The sequence below is a fragment of the Pezoporus wallicus genome, unplaced genomic scaffold, assembly GCF_028554395.1.
Source record: "Pezoporus wallicus isolate ANWC-B61680 ecotype Strahan unplaced genomic scaffold, APGP_CSIRO_Pwel_v1 contig_7506, whole genome shotgun sequence".
In the NCBI taxonomy this organism is placed as follows: domain Eukaryota; kingdom Metazoa; phylum Chordata; class Aves; order Psittaciformes; family Psittacidae; genus Pezoporus; species Pezoporus wallicus.
This window is the reverse complement of record NW_026637546.1, coordinates 2,989,607-3,004,611: the sequence shown is the minus strand read 5'-3', so window position 1 is coordinate 3,004,611 and position 15,005 is coordinate 2,989,607. Positions and strand designations below refer to the sequence as shown.

Here is a 15,005-nt window from a genome sequence, read left to right as displayed (position 1 = left end):
CTATTACCTCAGGAGCCCCTGGCTCATCTCTGTAAGACTTCAGGTGTGCTCCATTGTATTCAGCACATGTCAGAGCAGCAGGGGGAGGCCCATCCCTCTAATCTTGGTGTGACATCGTACAGCTTCTCATGGGCAAATCTGATACTATCCCACTCCCCTATCAAGTCTAATTTAAAGTTGTCAGTGAGCCCCACTAGCTCATGAGCAAAGACCCCCGTACTGCTTTGACAAAGGTCCATCTGACACTGGCAGGCCTGCTGCCATGCAGACCATCCCATTATCAAAAAACCTAAAACTGTGGCAGTGACACCAGTGACAGGGCCATGTATTAATGAACTGAGTTCATCTGTTTCTTCCAGTGTCACTGCCCACAACTGGAAGGATAAAGGGGAAATCTACCTGTGCACCAAGTTCCCCTACCAACTGTCCCAGGGCCCTGGTATGATACATTGCAGCTTCATAACCACCCACATGGATGAGCAATAGTGTGTAATAGTCTGAGGGCTGGGGATTCCTTTTAGACTTAAACCTGTCACAGCCCACACTGACCCACTGGTGTCCAACAGTCTTCTCTAATCAAGACTCATCTTGTGGCACTTCTTTGTACCTTTCCCTGACCTTTTAGGTTCTAATAGAACCTTTACAGCTTGATTTTTTTTTTTTTTTTGATAGCTAAATGTGCTAAGTTACACACAGGACTGTGGACAGAAGATGGTACATATGTAAAGTAAAGAATTAGTCTTTTCAATTCTGGTTTCTTTCCATATTTCATTTCAGGTGGAGATGATCCAAAGAATATGTTAAATGCTGAAAGTGTAGAGGATATAAACCTGCATCAGGTACATCTTTACAAAGAATCCTGATGTCAGTTTGAACTGTTGAACTGTCAATTTGAACAGCTGAACTGTTAGTGGCTTGCTAGCAGTCTTCAGTAAACTAAAGGAGATGACTGTTTCTCAAATGTGTTTTGAAATTAGTACATAATGTACTAGATGCTTCATACCCAGCGGGGCTGAAACAGAGTGATATTCAGTGCTACATGAATTATTTGGCAAGCAGTTGGTGATCCTCACTTGTATTTGGGATAAGCTGCAGCCTTATGAAAATGCAAAGCAGAGACCATAAGCTGCCTCTCATGGACAGTGGTTCTTGCTGAGTTTTTGAGGGTGCTGCAGAGGTAATTTACAGTAAGCATGGTATGTCAGTGTCTCCTGGTACTTGCAGAAACCTGACTGAAACTGCAAGATGTTGCCTGTCTTGAAGCAGTAGTATAGCTGCAGCTTGTCTCTGTGTAGTAGGTTGTGTTGGATTTCAACAGGAAAAGATTAGGGAGCCACTGTTCTTGCAGAGGGGTTTCACAGTTACGCCATGAGACCTGTGTGTGAGCTAGTGCCTCACAGGAAGACAAGACACTATGATCAGTCACATGAGTCATCGTTTGTTTGCATATAGCACAACAGTTTTTTGCATTAAAAGCTGTACTCTTCTCATTTTCTCTTCTTTGAACAATGATACCTGGTAATATCTGAAACATATAATGTAGTGTGCAAGTGTGCACAGTCACATAATTCTTGCTTTCTGAAATTTTATGTAGTGATGAAAACTGTCCTTGTTATTCTTAGTAATGCAGCCTACAGTGTCTTTAGAAATGTTGTAAGATTATTCCTGGTGTATAGACTTAGATTACAATTTGAAACATTAGTTGATTGATGAAGAAGGTGTTGTAAACATTTAATTGGGAGTCCTATTGCTGTGGCTGTGTAACTAATGATTTCAGTAGTTCTGTGAGCTGTTGCAGTGTTTATGTTCTGGTTCTATCTCCAGATACGAAGTAATCAACAGGATAATTCTATGTAGTCATTGGCCTTTGGAGCAGTTTTCTTCTGAGATTGCCATGAGTTAATTCTGCAGGGTTTTGCTGTGTTATTTCACTTTCTTTATGATTTCCTAGAAATATTGTAGGTAGGTTTGCCAGCAATATGACCCTGGTGTACGACCAGAGAGGCAATGTCGTTTTAATTCTTTAAAGGCAGAGCATTAATTTGAAATTGGTCCAATTTTCAGAAATCAATAGAAGTGTAAAGCACTTCAGTAACATTTATTATTGGATTTCACACATTAAATTTTACTCTTTTATACTCATATTTCTTAGTTGCTTAATTTCCTTGTCCTGCTGTCTTAGGAAGTTACATAGACAGAGGAAATCAGTTAATTTTATAATAGCACAGTTTTAGAATATAATAAAGCAATTTATTAGAAAATGAAATTAAGTATATGGCCTGTTTTGTAGATAGAATTAAATACAGATTCAACGTGATGGAGGGATTCTTCATTAGGGACTGTAGTGATAGGACAAGGGGTAACTGGTTAAAACTTAAACAGGGGAAGTTTACATTGGATATAAGAAAGAAGTTCTTTACTGTGAGGGTGGTGAGGCACTGGAATGGGTTGCCCAAGGAAATTGTGAATGCTCTATCCCTGGTGGTGTTCAAGGCCAGGTTGGGCAGAGCCTTGGGTGACGCGGTTTAGTGTGAGGTGTCCCTGCCCATGGCAGGGGGGTTGGAACTAGGTGATCTTAAGGTCCTTTCCAACCTTAACTATTCTGTGATTCTATGATAATACTAAAGCATCAAAGGAAGTTCTGCTAAAAATGAGCAAAGCAGAAAAACAAATTTGGTGAAATATAAAACCAATAAAGTTCTTTAGGATTCTGAAGGTAGAAACCAAATGGGAAAAAAAAAAAAAGTTTAAAAAGGGCAGATCTGCTATTGTTACAGCAGAGACTACAGCCAAGCGTTAAACTATTCACAAATAGTGTCTCATGTTAGAGGGACCTCATGTATCCAAGTACAAACCAAGGAACAGTTAAATTGCAGAAAATATATTTCCCTGATGCTGGACATAATGAAACAGGCCACAGTCTTGACATTTCTCATCATAACTGTTGTATCCCCGTTAATTTGTAGGAAAAATGAGCTAAGTGAGACAAAATTGCAACAGGAACACGAATTCAATACTGGTGACAATGAACATCTCTTTACAGAAGAACAGGGTAGAACTGGTGAAGGTTCAGTGACTTCTGTTGTAACAGGGGAGGAGATTATCAGGTTACACTGCCCCACATCAGTGGTTTCTGGAGAAAAAGTGTCTGAACAGCATTCTCAGACTGCTGATTTAGCAGAACTTGATTTTCAGTCAAAACTTGCTTTGACTTCCTCTCACAATGTACCTGTTCTAAAGTTACTGCAGGTAGTCAAGAGTTATGACAGTGATAAACCTAGTCTCAAGCAGAGTAACAGTAGTAGTTTGAGTGACAGGAATCTAAATACCGATCTGATAATAGAATCATAGAATGGTTTGGGTTGGAAGGGACCTTAAAGATCATCTAGTTCTCACCCCCCCCTGCCATGGGCTGGGACGCCTTCCAGTCCACTGACGAGGTTGGTCAAAGCCCCATCCAACCTGTTCTTAATTTCCTTCAATACACAGACAAAACCCCCTCAATTTAGAACCAGAGCTAATGCTATATTGCTTTTGATAAAATTTCCATTCTTTCTTTTTTAAATTTCTTAATTTTACCAAATAAATTTAGATTACTTAGATAATTTATCTTGCCAAAGACTTGTGAATAAACTTGTGCTGCTCAACCACTGTTTTATAGCAGTTGTTTGTTTGTTGTTTTTTTTAAACTGAGCAACTTGCAACTTCTTGTGAATGTGTAATTTCAGAATGGTTTATTTCTTTGCAAAACTTGACAATCAAGTTAATTCTGATGTTGATGGAAACAAAATTAATGGATAAGCTCTAAATTTAAAACTCTCCTTGCCTTTGTTTGAGAAAATTTCCTTACAGACAGATGAGTCAGAACCAGCGTGTGCAAATTGTCTGCATTCGGACAGCAGGGACATATTGCAACAGACTATTGTAAATGAGGTTCAAAACATTTATACTGATATATCTGGAGATGGAACCAGCTGTACTGAACAAACAGTTCAAGCAAATCATGAAACACTGTTAGCTCAAGAGTGTTTAGCAGCTACTAATGGAGGAAGTGTTTCTGGAAATTCTTATAATTCTACCAGTAGTGTACTAAGCAATGCTGAACTGAAGGCTTCACAATCAGAGGGAGGAGGAAGGATCCTGTTTAATGCAGAAGAAAGTGTTGAAGGATGCCGCATTGATACTGAAAATGTTAGTACTTTAGAGATTGAGCCTATAGTTTTACAACTCCTTGAAAAGGACACACTTCAAATTATTCAAAAGAGACCTCATGAGACCAGTTCAAAAGCAGATTTGCATTTTGGTGTTAATGCAGATAGCAGGTCTTCTTACTCAGTTCAGATTGTGGAAAACATGCAGAAAGAAACCTCCCAGAAAACAGGTACAATGTTTTATTTTAAAATAATTTTTTTATGAGTTTGCTGTGAGCATTCTGTGTATTTTATTATAAAAACCTAGCTGTTGGTCCCCAGAGACTTTGTTTTGCCATTAATAAATAGCAGACACATGGAATGTCTTGTGGTACAGTTATGCCAGATTAACTAGTTAGCAATTTTTGCTTTGAATTTTCTTGATTGTTTTATATCCAAGTCCTTATTGTATTTACTAAAATGTGAGCACAATGGTCATTAGAATAACTAAGAGGAAATTCTAAAATACCTTCTTCTTTTACTATCTAAGAATCAGTAAAAGTCATATTTTCACAAAAAAAGATCTTTGAATTGTTTTGTATTCAGTCTCAGTACGTTAATGACTATGATGACTAGTGGATAAAGGATTTATTATGTTGAAGTATTTTCAAAATGGAGTGAGTTATTGCAGGCATTTTTAATCTACTACTAGATGATAATTTTGACATTCATTTTAATATCAGTTAAATTTCTGAAATTGATGAGTGTTATGCCATAGTTACTTGTAAATTCTTTTGTTAAACCAACAGATGAAGTGTTTGCTCAAATGAGTGGGACAAAAGGCTCTGAAAAGAATGGAGACAAAGTAAACGCAAAGATCAGCATGCTTTTGGAGTTTACTGAAACAGGAATCCAAAGTAAAAGAATAAGATTAGACCCTCGGGAGACAAACAAAAAAGCAGCCTCATATTCCAGTAGCAGCAAAACAAATCTTTCATCTAAGCAATCACAATTCAGTCAAGCAGCAGAACCGCAGACATCCAAGAAATCAGGTGAAAAGTTAATAGCATTTTGTAAAAATAGTGGAGGTTTCTTTCAGACCTACATGGAGAAAGCTTTTTGTAGTACATAAGGGAAAGTTTGGAAAAATTATGTAACATGTTAAGCAAATACTCAGGGAGTTCAGTCCTTCATTTTATAGAATGCATGTATTCATTCTGTTTTATTGTTACATTCATCAATCTTTCAGGATTGTGGTTGAGGGGATGCAGGCTCATAATCAAGAGCTTTAAAATAGCATTAAATTGATTCTTACTTAACTCTGTTATATAAACGATAGTTTAAAATAGCACTAAATTGGTCCTCAGTGAACTATTGTACATATCACAGATCAAGGCAGAAAACCTGGCTCTCTGTATATTTGGAATATGTACCAAATTGTATTTTATAGACTACACCTTCATCAGGCACAAATCAGCGTAGGTGCTAAGTGTACTGTTACAATTGGTTTTAGTTGTAGTATAGAAACAAATCTACTTATGTGAGGATAAGGATCTAGCAACCTCCAGTGATTATATTCATTTCTGCCTGCAACCTGTTGTTTTCTGTTTAGCAGTTTCATCTCATGTCTAAGATGAGCATTTATCTTGTAGCCTTACTGTCACAATAGGGCCCTGATTGCTCATTTACAACTGATGGCTCCTCATAGCCCCATACTGCTTTTTCAGTAAAGCTGGCAGTGATCTTGTGTACTTCGGTTATTTTCTGATTGTCTTAGATAATTCTATGGTTTCTGTCTTGTAATTAGGAGTTTGGGAATCATTTTTTCTGGGTTTGATGGATTTTAAATCTGCCTTCTTAGGATCTTAGCTGTCCGTGACTATCTCCCTGTATTCTTTTGTTTCCCACAGCCATTTTCTACAACTGCTTATTTATTCTTATTACCATTCACTTCCCATTTTTAATTTTGCATTTACTGTTGCTTCCTAATTCCCTTCATACACCAGGTCAGTTTTTGAATCAGTGCAGGTGTTCATGTTGAACGTGTGGTACGTTATGAAATACTTCCTAGCTATTATTCATATTTTTCTGCTGGCTTTTTTTTTTTCTTCAAACTTACTTCTAGCTCTGTGAAACTTTGCCTTTCGAATAACTACTGTGTCAGTGTAAATGTAAGCTTTGTATACACATACATAGGAAAAGGTTTTTTTCATATCTGTAGGTTTATAGAAGCATGTATGAATGCCTGTGTATTTGTGTGTGGATATAGCATTTGATTTACTTTTCCCAAATAATAAATAATAATAAAATAATAATAAAATAATTTTCTTCCTTGGACAGCAGTTATGTATTGCTGGGGTCTGTTGGTCGAACTGAAGTTGTCTTAAGTGGGAAACTGCTACCATTGAGTATATTGTATATATTTTGAAAATCAATGGCATTCATGCTCCTATGTCCACAAAATGCTTTTAAAACCAGAGTATGTAACAGCATGCCTACTTAATACATGTAACAAATATACTTGCTCACCCATACACACACAGAGCATGGACGAATACATCCACACACATACTGTCAACATAGTTGTTAATCTCTTTTTGTTGTTTGCTTAGTTACTCTCCTTCTCTTTGGGGACTTTGGATCCTCACGAGTCTTATAAATTGAATTAAGGAGTCATCAGCCAGTCTATGCAATGTCATGTAATACATGAGAAGAAACATTCAGGATCATACTGATCCTTTTCTTTCTCTTTGATAGTCACAGTCTTCTTATCTTTTTCACATGAAGCTGTACAGAATGCTGTTTCCTTTTTCAGTCTCAGGTATTTGTGAACTTTCAATCCATCTTTAGTTACTGCTATCTTGAGTTTTTGGCCTGGAAGCTTGTATTTTCTTTTTGAAAAGAAAGAAAGGAGTAGGCGCTTCATGTTACCTAGTGCTCTCCAATACCTGGCAGTGTTGGCATGAGGCTTCCCTATTTCCAGATTGGTTCCTCCTATTGTAGGAATGTCTTTTTATTTCATTTGGGGAGGAGGTGGGGGGGAATCCATGGTATAGATGCCTTCCATCATCCACTGCTAATTATTGGAAGAATAAACATTCAACATAGAAATGATTCCTTTCCCTTCAGCAATTCTTTTTGTAGCTCTTATATTCCTGCTTAATCTTTCTAAGGTCCATGTGCATTAATACATGTTTTTAATTTTTTCCTTTATATTTTTTGCCTCCAATTTTGATTTTGAAAAGCTTTATTCCATACATGTGTCTAACATTCTGGTTACCTCTGGAACTTCATTTCACAGATTAATTTTCCCCCCAGAGAGATTCATAAGAGATTTATGTAAAATTGAATTATTTCCTTCATCTCAGGAGTATGTGGTGGTTTGAGAGCTGCTGCGAGAAAGCGTAGCTCTCTGTGCAGTTGAAAGCATTAATAGCTTTGGAGACTGGGACAATGGCATTCAGATTGCAGCAGAAAAAAAATGGAATATGGGATATTTTCTGACATTGTGGGGTTTTCAGATTTTTTTGCTGTCTCATGCTTTTCCTTCATTAAGTGGCTTTTGTATCTTATCTGATTGTTTCTGTGTCCTAGTGGTCTTCCTGATACTATTCTGTTCTTCAGTAAAAACCTTTTCTTCCTAAATGACACATTGTCAATTTCATCTACAGTCAGTCACTTCAGCTCCCAACCACACTAGGCTCCCAACATTCCTAATCTGTTTATACAGAAGGAAGGTACAAACAGCTCACTTCTTATCTGACAGTTCAATTTGTGGAAGGAGTTGCTCATTGACCAAAGTTCAAATGTCTTTTTGAAGGAGGATGTCCTTGAAGTTTTTGAGGTGTGGCAGCCTAATCTAATCTGATTGCTGGTTACTGTAATCTCTCCATTTAATCTTTATACCTCGCTCTGACTGGATTTTGTGTTTGCCAAGTACCTGATCTTTCCTGCTTATGACCCACCTGACAATGCATTCCATGGAGAACCAGTATTTTGTGATTCACATACCAATGTCCCATTATACTTTTGCAAATGTTTCATAGCAACCACAAAAAAAAGTTGTGCATGACAACTTAACTGGAAAACTTTGCAATTATTTCTGTTCACTTGCAGCCAATATTGCTAAGGGTCATTAGCTTAATGGTCTGTTGTGCACCTTTTTTTATTTCCTTCATCTCTAAAAAGTCCCTAGGACATACTCCTATGAATCAAAGGGGAAGAAAAGGAAGAACCAGAAAGCAGACGATTGCTTTGGGAGTTCATACCCAGAAGCTTTTAGACAAAACACAATACCTTATTTTACAGAAAAGTAGGTCTCAGATTGGAGGAGTATTACAGTAATGTGACACTTCTATGTGCTCTAGAATCTCAGTTTTCATTTAGAAAAAATGAAGCACTTTAGCTCTTCTGGTTGCCAGGCTCTGTGAGCCAAGCATCCCCAGTGCACAAAGGACTTCCTGAATGCTTTCTGACAGGTTAAAATACCCTATGTTGAGCTCCTTTTCTGCCATAGTATGTCTGCCACATTGGCTGAACAATCTAGTTTAAAACTGGTATGCATATATCCACGCTATGTATCTGTCTTCACTGTAGTTGCAGTATGTCTTTCATGTTTTTCCAAACAGACTTGGATTACAAGTTCAGTAGTTTACCTTAAAGGAAACCTTGGAAAATCAAATTTTCCAGAAGGCAGGAGGAGCCTGAAGAAAAGCAGCTGTCAAATCATGGAAGATATTTGATAGCAATAGATAATGATAACTGAAAATTTTTGAGAAGACAGCTTGTCTGATAAGAAGAGGAAATGCTTGGAATACAGCACTAATTGTTCATAGGAATAATTAAGAAAACATGTACAAGAGTTGCAAAATGCTTATTTGAAACCTTACACTTTTCCTTTTTTTGGACAAATTACAGATTTTCAAGAAATTGGCAAAAGAACACCATGAACTTTTACAATAATCTGATAGCACAGTATTGCAACAGCAGGAATAGGAATTTTAAAAAAGCTAACATGCATGCTATAGCTTTGGAAGATTCACACACACTGTCTTTTTGGTAGCAGTTCAGGGAGGAGCTTGTGTTTATATGCAGAATCAGAACTTTTAAAACCTGTTTTTTTCTTTGTATCTCTTCCCATTCAATATGTCTGTTATCAGGAGCCTCAGCTTTAGGATGTGTCTGATGATCACATGTGAAAATATAACGTGCATGTTGTTTGATTTGTAAACCAACAGGAAAAGAATTAAATCAAGGTTATTTGGACTTATGTGTCCAATGCTGCACATGTGTTATTAAAAGGCACTTCAGCTGTGTCACTAGGCATTAACAAAGATTTGTAATTAGTTTATAGGACATTTGCACTCACAAGTGTAAAAATACCTTATCTAGAAACCTGTTTCTTCCCTGATACAGACTTAGGAACGGAAAAGAGGCAATGGTCAAATCTTCACTTTTATATAGTTTCTTAAATAGCTTCATGAAAGCGTTTTATATATTTAGCAGCCATGTCTGGTAACTTTAAAGCAGCCCATGGAGAAATGTATCATACTCCCTACCTCTATACAATATAAAAGTTCATCCTTGTTACCTTTTTGGTTGATCCCTAATTCACTGGATCCCTGTTAAGTCACCTAGAACTGAACTGTAAATGCTTTCGCATAGGGTCTGTTTGTTATCTGAAGCAGTTGACAATGTACTGTTAAGCAGTGTCTTCTAACCTTTTGTTATAGTGAATTAATGTTGAATAACTAAGGCAACTGTACTGCACACATTTACATTCATTCATATGAGTTATGAAGCTTAATTGTTTGTTTATAATGAAATGTTTTTTGTTGTTCTTAATGAACACCCAGTATGTGTTTAGAATCCTCCCTATCTACCAGAAAAGAAGCTATAATTTTACATTATGAAATTATAGGAGCTGGGAGAAAGTTAACAAATAAGAGAACTGCAAAAGGGGAAACTCAGCTGCATGTTGCTGCTAGGAGAGGAAATTTGTCTTTGGTGAAAACGCTAATATCATCTGGAATTTCTGTCAATGAACAGGACTCCGCAGGTTTGAAAATTCTGATGGGCTTGTTTTATGGTACAATTCTATATAATTTATAGTATATATGGTTTTACATAATTTGTGTAATTTTAATATAATTATGGACTCTTGATTTAAAATATAATTGTGAGGAGGAAAGGAAGTCATTCAGCAAGTGCAAGCAAAGTAAGTGAATCCCTGGATTTTGTGTCTTAGCATGCAGGTAATGCAGCCTTTTTCTCAGCAGGGGCATTAATCGTGTCTTCCTCCTCTGCTGAAGACCATATCTTCAGAGATGTATGTGGAAAGTGAACTTGAAAGTTTGGCGGGAGAATTAATGCTGACATACATGAATATATACATGTGTGAAGCACATTCATACAAGTTTTACTTCCTTAGGAAACAAGGACAAAAATCAGATTACAAGATCATTTCTTCTTTTTTCTACCTGCATGTATAATGCCTTTCTGGTTTTATAGTCTCAGAATGGATGGTGTTCTATTCTGGATGCCTGGCTGACTTGATGTTGTAAAATTGCAGTGGCATTAGAAATCAGACTATTAATACTATGCTTCTGAATTTTTGGAATCTTCTACTCTGTTGGGCTTTTTCATTATTTTTAGCAGTGTAGTAGAAAAGTAAACAGTATTTTTCTGCTTAATATTGGATGCATTTTTCTCTAAAGTAAACAGAATTACAAATTTACCTTGGCATTTGAAGATGGTTGTATAACATTTGTCCTAAAAAGAGTAGTCTGTTGCTTACAGTACAGCACATGCAGCAAAATGTGTAATCATTAATTAGTGATCTATGTGGAGTTTTCCAAATCAGGTGCATGCTGTATGTGTCATCTTGCTTTTATTAGGTTGGACAGCAATTCATGAAGCTTCCAATAGGGGATTTACTGAAGTGATCTTAGAATTACTGAAAGCCGGTGCGAATGTTAACAGCAGAAGTCTGGATGGTATTTTGCCAATACATTATGCTGTTTCTGGCAATTATTTGGAGGTACATTTACATTAGATTTCCTGTGACTGATTTCCAGCAGAGGGTCAGCAAAGCAAAATCTTTGTTTAAATAAGGAAAGTCAAAGTTACTAATACAATTTTAATGTAGATTTGCATTTAAGAAATAAACTAATATTATTTAAAACTACCAAAATTAGAGAAAGAAATTTTCTGCAGTAGTGACAGTTCAAATTGTACAGTTAGTTGACTTTTTCAGTCTAGCAGACAAATCAGAAAAATTCAGAAGCTCCCCATGGTTGTTTCCCACATATTGGGCTTTTAAAAAATAACAATCAAATAGAGCATTATCAGTTTGATCATCTAGTCCAGCTCTCCTGCCACAGGCAGGGACATCGTTCGTTAGGCCAAGTTGCCCAAAGTCCCATCCAGTCTGACACTGAACACTTCCAGTGATGGGGCATCCTCAACTTTCTGGGCAGCCTGTTCCAATCTCTCACCACCCTCATTGTAAAAGATTGGTTTTTTTGTAAAGAAAAAAACTCTAGGGCTGCTGGTTAAAACTCAACAGTCATTTTTCACTGTCTGGTCCCTTCCAACCCAAACCATTCTATGCTTCTATAGAATAGACTAGCCTGTTTCAGTTGGAGGGAACCGAAAATAATCATCTAGTCTAACTGCCTGACCAATTCAGGGCTGACCAAAAGTTAAAGCATGTTATTAAGGGCATTGTCCAAATGCCTCTTCAATACTTACAGACCTGGGGTATTGACCATCTCTAGGAAGGCTGTTCCAGGGTTTGACCACCCTCTCAGTAAAGAAATGCTTCCTCATGTCTGTCTACCCTAAACCTCCCCTGGTGCAGCTTTGAACCATTTCCACACATCGTATTACTGGATACCCTGGAGAAGACCTCAGCACCTCCCTCTCCGCTTGTCTTCCTCAGGAAGCTGCAGATAACAGTGAGGTTGCCCTTTCAGCCTCCTTTTCTCTAAACTAAACAAGCCCAGAGTCCTTAGCATGGATATGTTGCAGGAAATGCCTTTCAGGCCTTTCACCAGGGTTGTTGCCCTGCTCTGGATGCATTCAAGGACTTTCACATCCTTTTTAGATTGTGGGGCACATAACTGCGCAAAAATAAATAAAATGGTTTGGCGCAGTGTGTTCCAGGGAACTGAGCGTAAAATGGTGATGCCAGATTGGTTCAAACATACAACTGCTATTCCTGTAAGAAGAGCTGATATTTCATTACATTTATATTTTCTGTGAGCAAAGACAATGAAAGGGGTTATTCACAGTCCTTGTGCCAAAATATCAGTATGGTTCTTGCACACATGTAAGCTATTATTCAGTACTGTGGAGAGAAACTGACAAATACTTTTTGATACTTAACAGCACTCTGAATATGAGAAAAAAGAAGAAATGCTAAATTTCATATATATGAAAATTCTTTAATATTTTTATAAATTCTTTAATATATTCTTAGAAATTTCATATATATGAAAATTCTTTACTATCAAAGCTGAGTTTGTCAACACTTCTGTGTGATCTGAATTTTAGGGGGGTAGATGATTCCACTGATGCCACTAATCTCATTTCCACATTTTACAATAAAGACTTGCAAGAGACTTGGAATTTGGAAAAAAATAGTCAGTGCATGTAACCAAAAAACAAACCCACTATTAAATACGTAAAGGAAAAAAATCAGCTTCTTTTCTGCCCTTCAATCTTAATGCAATTGACTGGTTCCTTTTATTTTAGATATATGAAGGTTTTTGGTTGCTCTCTATAACAATACCATAAACATGATAGGTTTAATGACAAGTTGTGAATTATTTGTGTATTTTAATGGAAAATTAGAACTGTTAAAGTACAAGTCGGTTGATAATAGCCAATTGAGCTTGTTTGTTTAATTGGGATTGCAACTGTAACAGGTTTTAGAGTATCTTATTTGTACTTTTATTAGTTATGATTTATGATACATACAACACATATAGTTGTATTATAAGTTTACAACAAGAATTACCACAATACACATCATAATAATCTGTAACAGGCCGTCAGGGTTCTCCTACAGCATGGAGCAAATCCCTGTGAGAGAAGTAATTCAGGGAAAAGTGCTTTGGGTGAAGCTCATGATGATGGAATGAGTGAACTGCTGAGGTCCTTCTGTGCTATGGACTCGCTACCTCCTGTTGACACTATTGAAGTGACAGGTATGTTGGGTTTATAATGTAAATCATAGGATTACCCTGAGTCTTAAGGAAAATCAGTACATTAGAATGCTGCTGATTCATGGCATATTGCCCAACACTGATACTTTTAATTCAGTTAACTACTGAATTTTATTTATTTTCAGAAAATAGGATACATGAGTTTGGTTTGCTTTGTTTTTTTTTTATTTCCTGAGAGAATGATATACAATGACATACATACTTATCTCTTCAGATTTTTGTTATTAGCCATGTTTCCCTTCACAGGAGTGTTGTGTTTTAGAATGGAGTAGCTTTAAAGACTTATTTCCTTGTGCTACCTAAATTCAATCTCATTTGCATCTACAAGATATTTTTAATGATGTTATCTGCCATTGTGTCTTTGTAACCTACATTAGCTAATCTAACCTATTATGCTCATGCAAAATCATTTTAAATTCTATTTATTTTTTCTTAATTGCATAGGAATGAGAGATCCTTCTAGATCAAGAAGATCAAAATATCCTTGTTACAGCAACTGTGAAAATGATAATGCAGATTTGGAGCCACAATGTGAGAAATACAGTGTGGTAAGTATAGATAACAGAATTTTGTTAAGCTGCTTTACAGTGTATTATTGCAGTGTTATTTACTGACTGAATAACATGAAAATATAATTTAAATAATTAACCCTTTAGAATGTATGTAGAAAACATCATCATGCAGAGGCTTACAGTATATAAACTGTGGTTTACAGTGTGCAAGTGTGTATGTTATCACTTCTCTCTGTTCATGATTCCTTTGCACTTCTATTTGTTGTGCAAACAGTGGTAATACTTATATATATTTCTTATTGCCTATATGAATAGAAAAAAGGTCAGGAATCCTGAGGCTTTTCATCACATTTCCAAAATGGCTCTTTGAAAGAGTAATGATTTTTCTTCATGATAATTAAGGTATTTAGAAATTGTTTAATCTTAATTCAAAACAGACAGGAATATTTTTGCATAAGTTGTATGTTAAGACAGCTCTTGCTGGTATCTGTAGTCTGTCTACATTGTCTAGGTGATGCTATCATGGTGAGATTCACTGTCTAATCCCTGTAGTGTGCTCAGGGGTGGGACCCTGAACATGGACTAGTTTGAATGCCTAGGCAAAACCAGGATGTGACAGCCCCTTGCAGAGCATACATTGGGTAATACATATGTCTATGTTACCAGTGCTCCCATTACTGCTATCCCCTGCCTGGTATTACTTGAGTCCATCAGTACTTAACCTACAGGCCATTCGTCATGGCATGTTTTGTATGGTGCATTTGGCTCTATTTCTTAACATCATTTCTATATTTATCAACAGGAGCCTGTTGCTGCCATACAAGATGCAGAAAAGAGGCAAAAAGAACTGTTGCTGCTTGAATTGAGAACTTCCAAAGATGCGGGTAGACATAAATTTCAGTTTTTTCACTTTTTTTTTTTTTTCAGGGCGGGAAGTCACGAATAATTATCATTGGTAATATAATTATTTTAAAAATAATATTGGTTGTAGTATAGTTGATATATATTAGATATATTAGGTATATTAGATGTATAATAGATAAGAATGCACACTGTTAGCAACATTATTCAGTGATAAATACATGAGCCCCTTCATGGTGAAGAATACTCTGCCTATATGTAAAGTAACATAT

General features: G+C 36.5%; 1 protein-coding gene across 1 annotated transcript in view; it reads left to right on the top strand.

Moving 5' to 3' along the window:
- Nucleotides 1–15,005, top strand: part of ANKRD31 (ankyrin repeat domain 31) — a 65,254-nt gene that overhangs the window by 26,823 nt on the left and 23,426 nt on the right. Inside the window, exons 12-19 of the mRNA XM_057406140.1 lie at nt 778–839; nt 3,838–4,381; nt 4,940–5,182; nt 10,051–10,188; nt 11,027–11,169; nt 13,183–13,342; nt 13,805–13,908; nt 14,675–14,756. Coding sequence (XP_057262123.1) covers nt 778–839; nt 3,838–4,381; nt 4,940–5,182; nt 10,051–10,188; nt 11,027–11,169; nt 13,183–13,342; nt 13,805–13,908; nt 14,675–14,756 — 1,476 coding nt within the window. The remainder of the gene's footprint in view (nt 1–777; nt 840–3,837; nt 4,382–4,939; nt 5,183–10,050; nt 10,189–11,026; nt 11,170–13,182; nt 13,343–13,804; nt 13,909–14,674; nt 14,757–15,005) is intronic.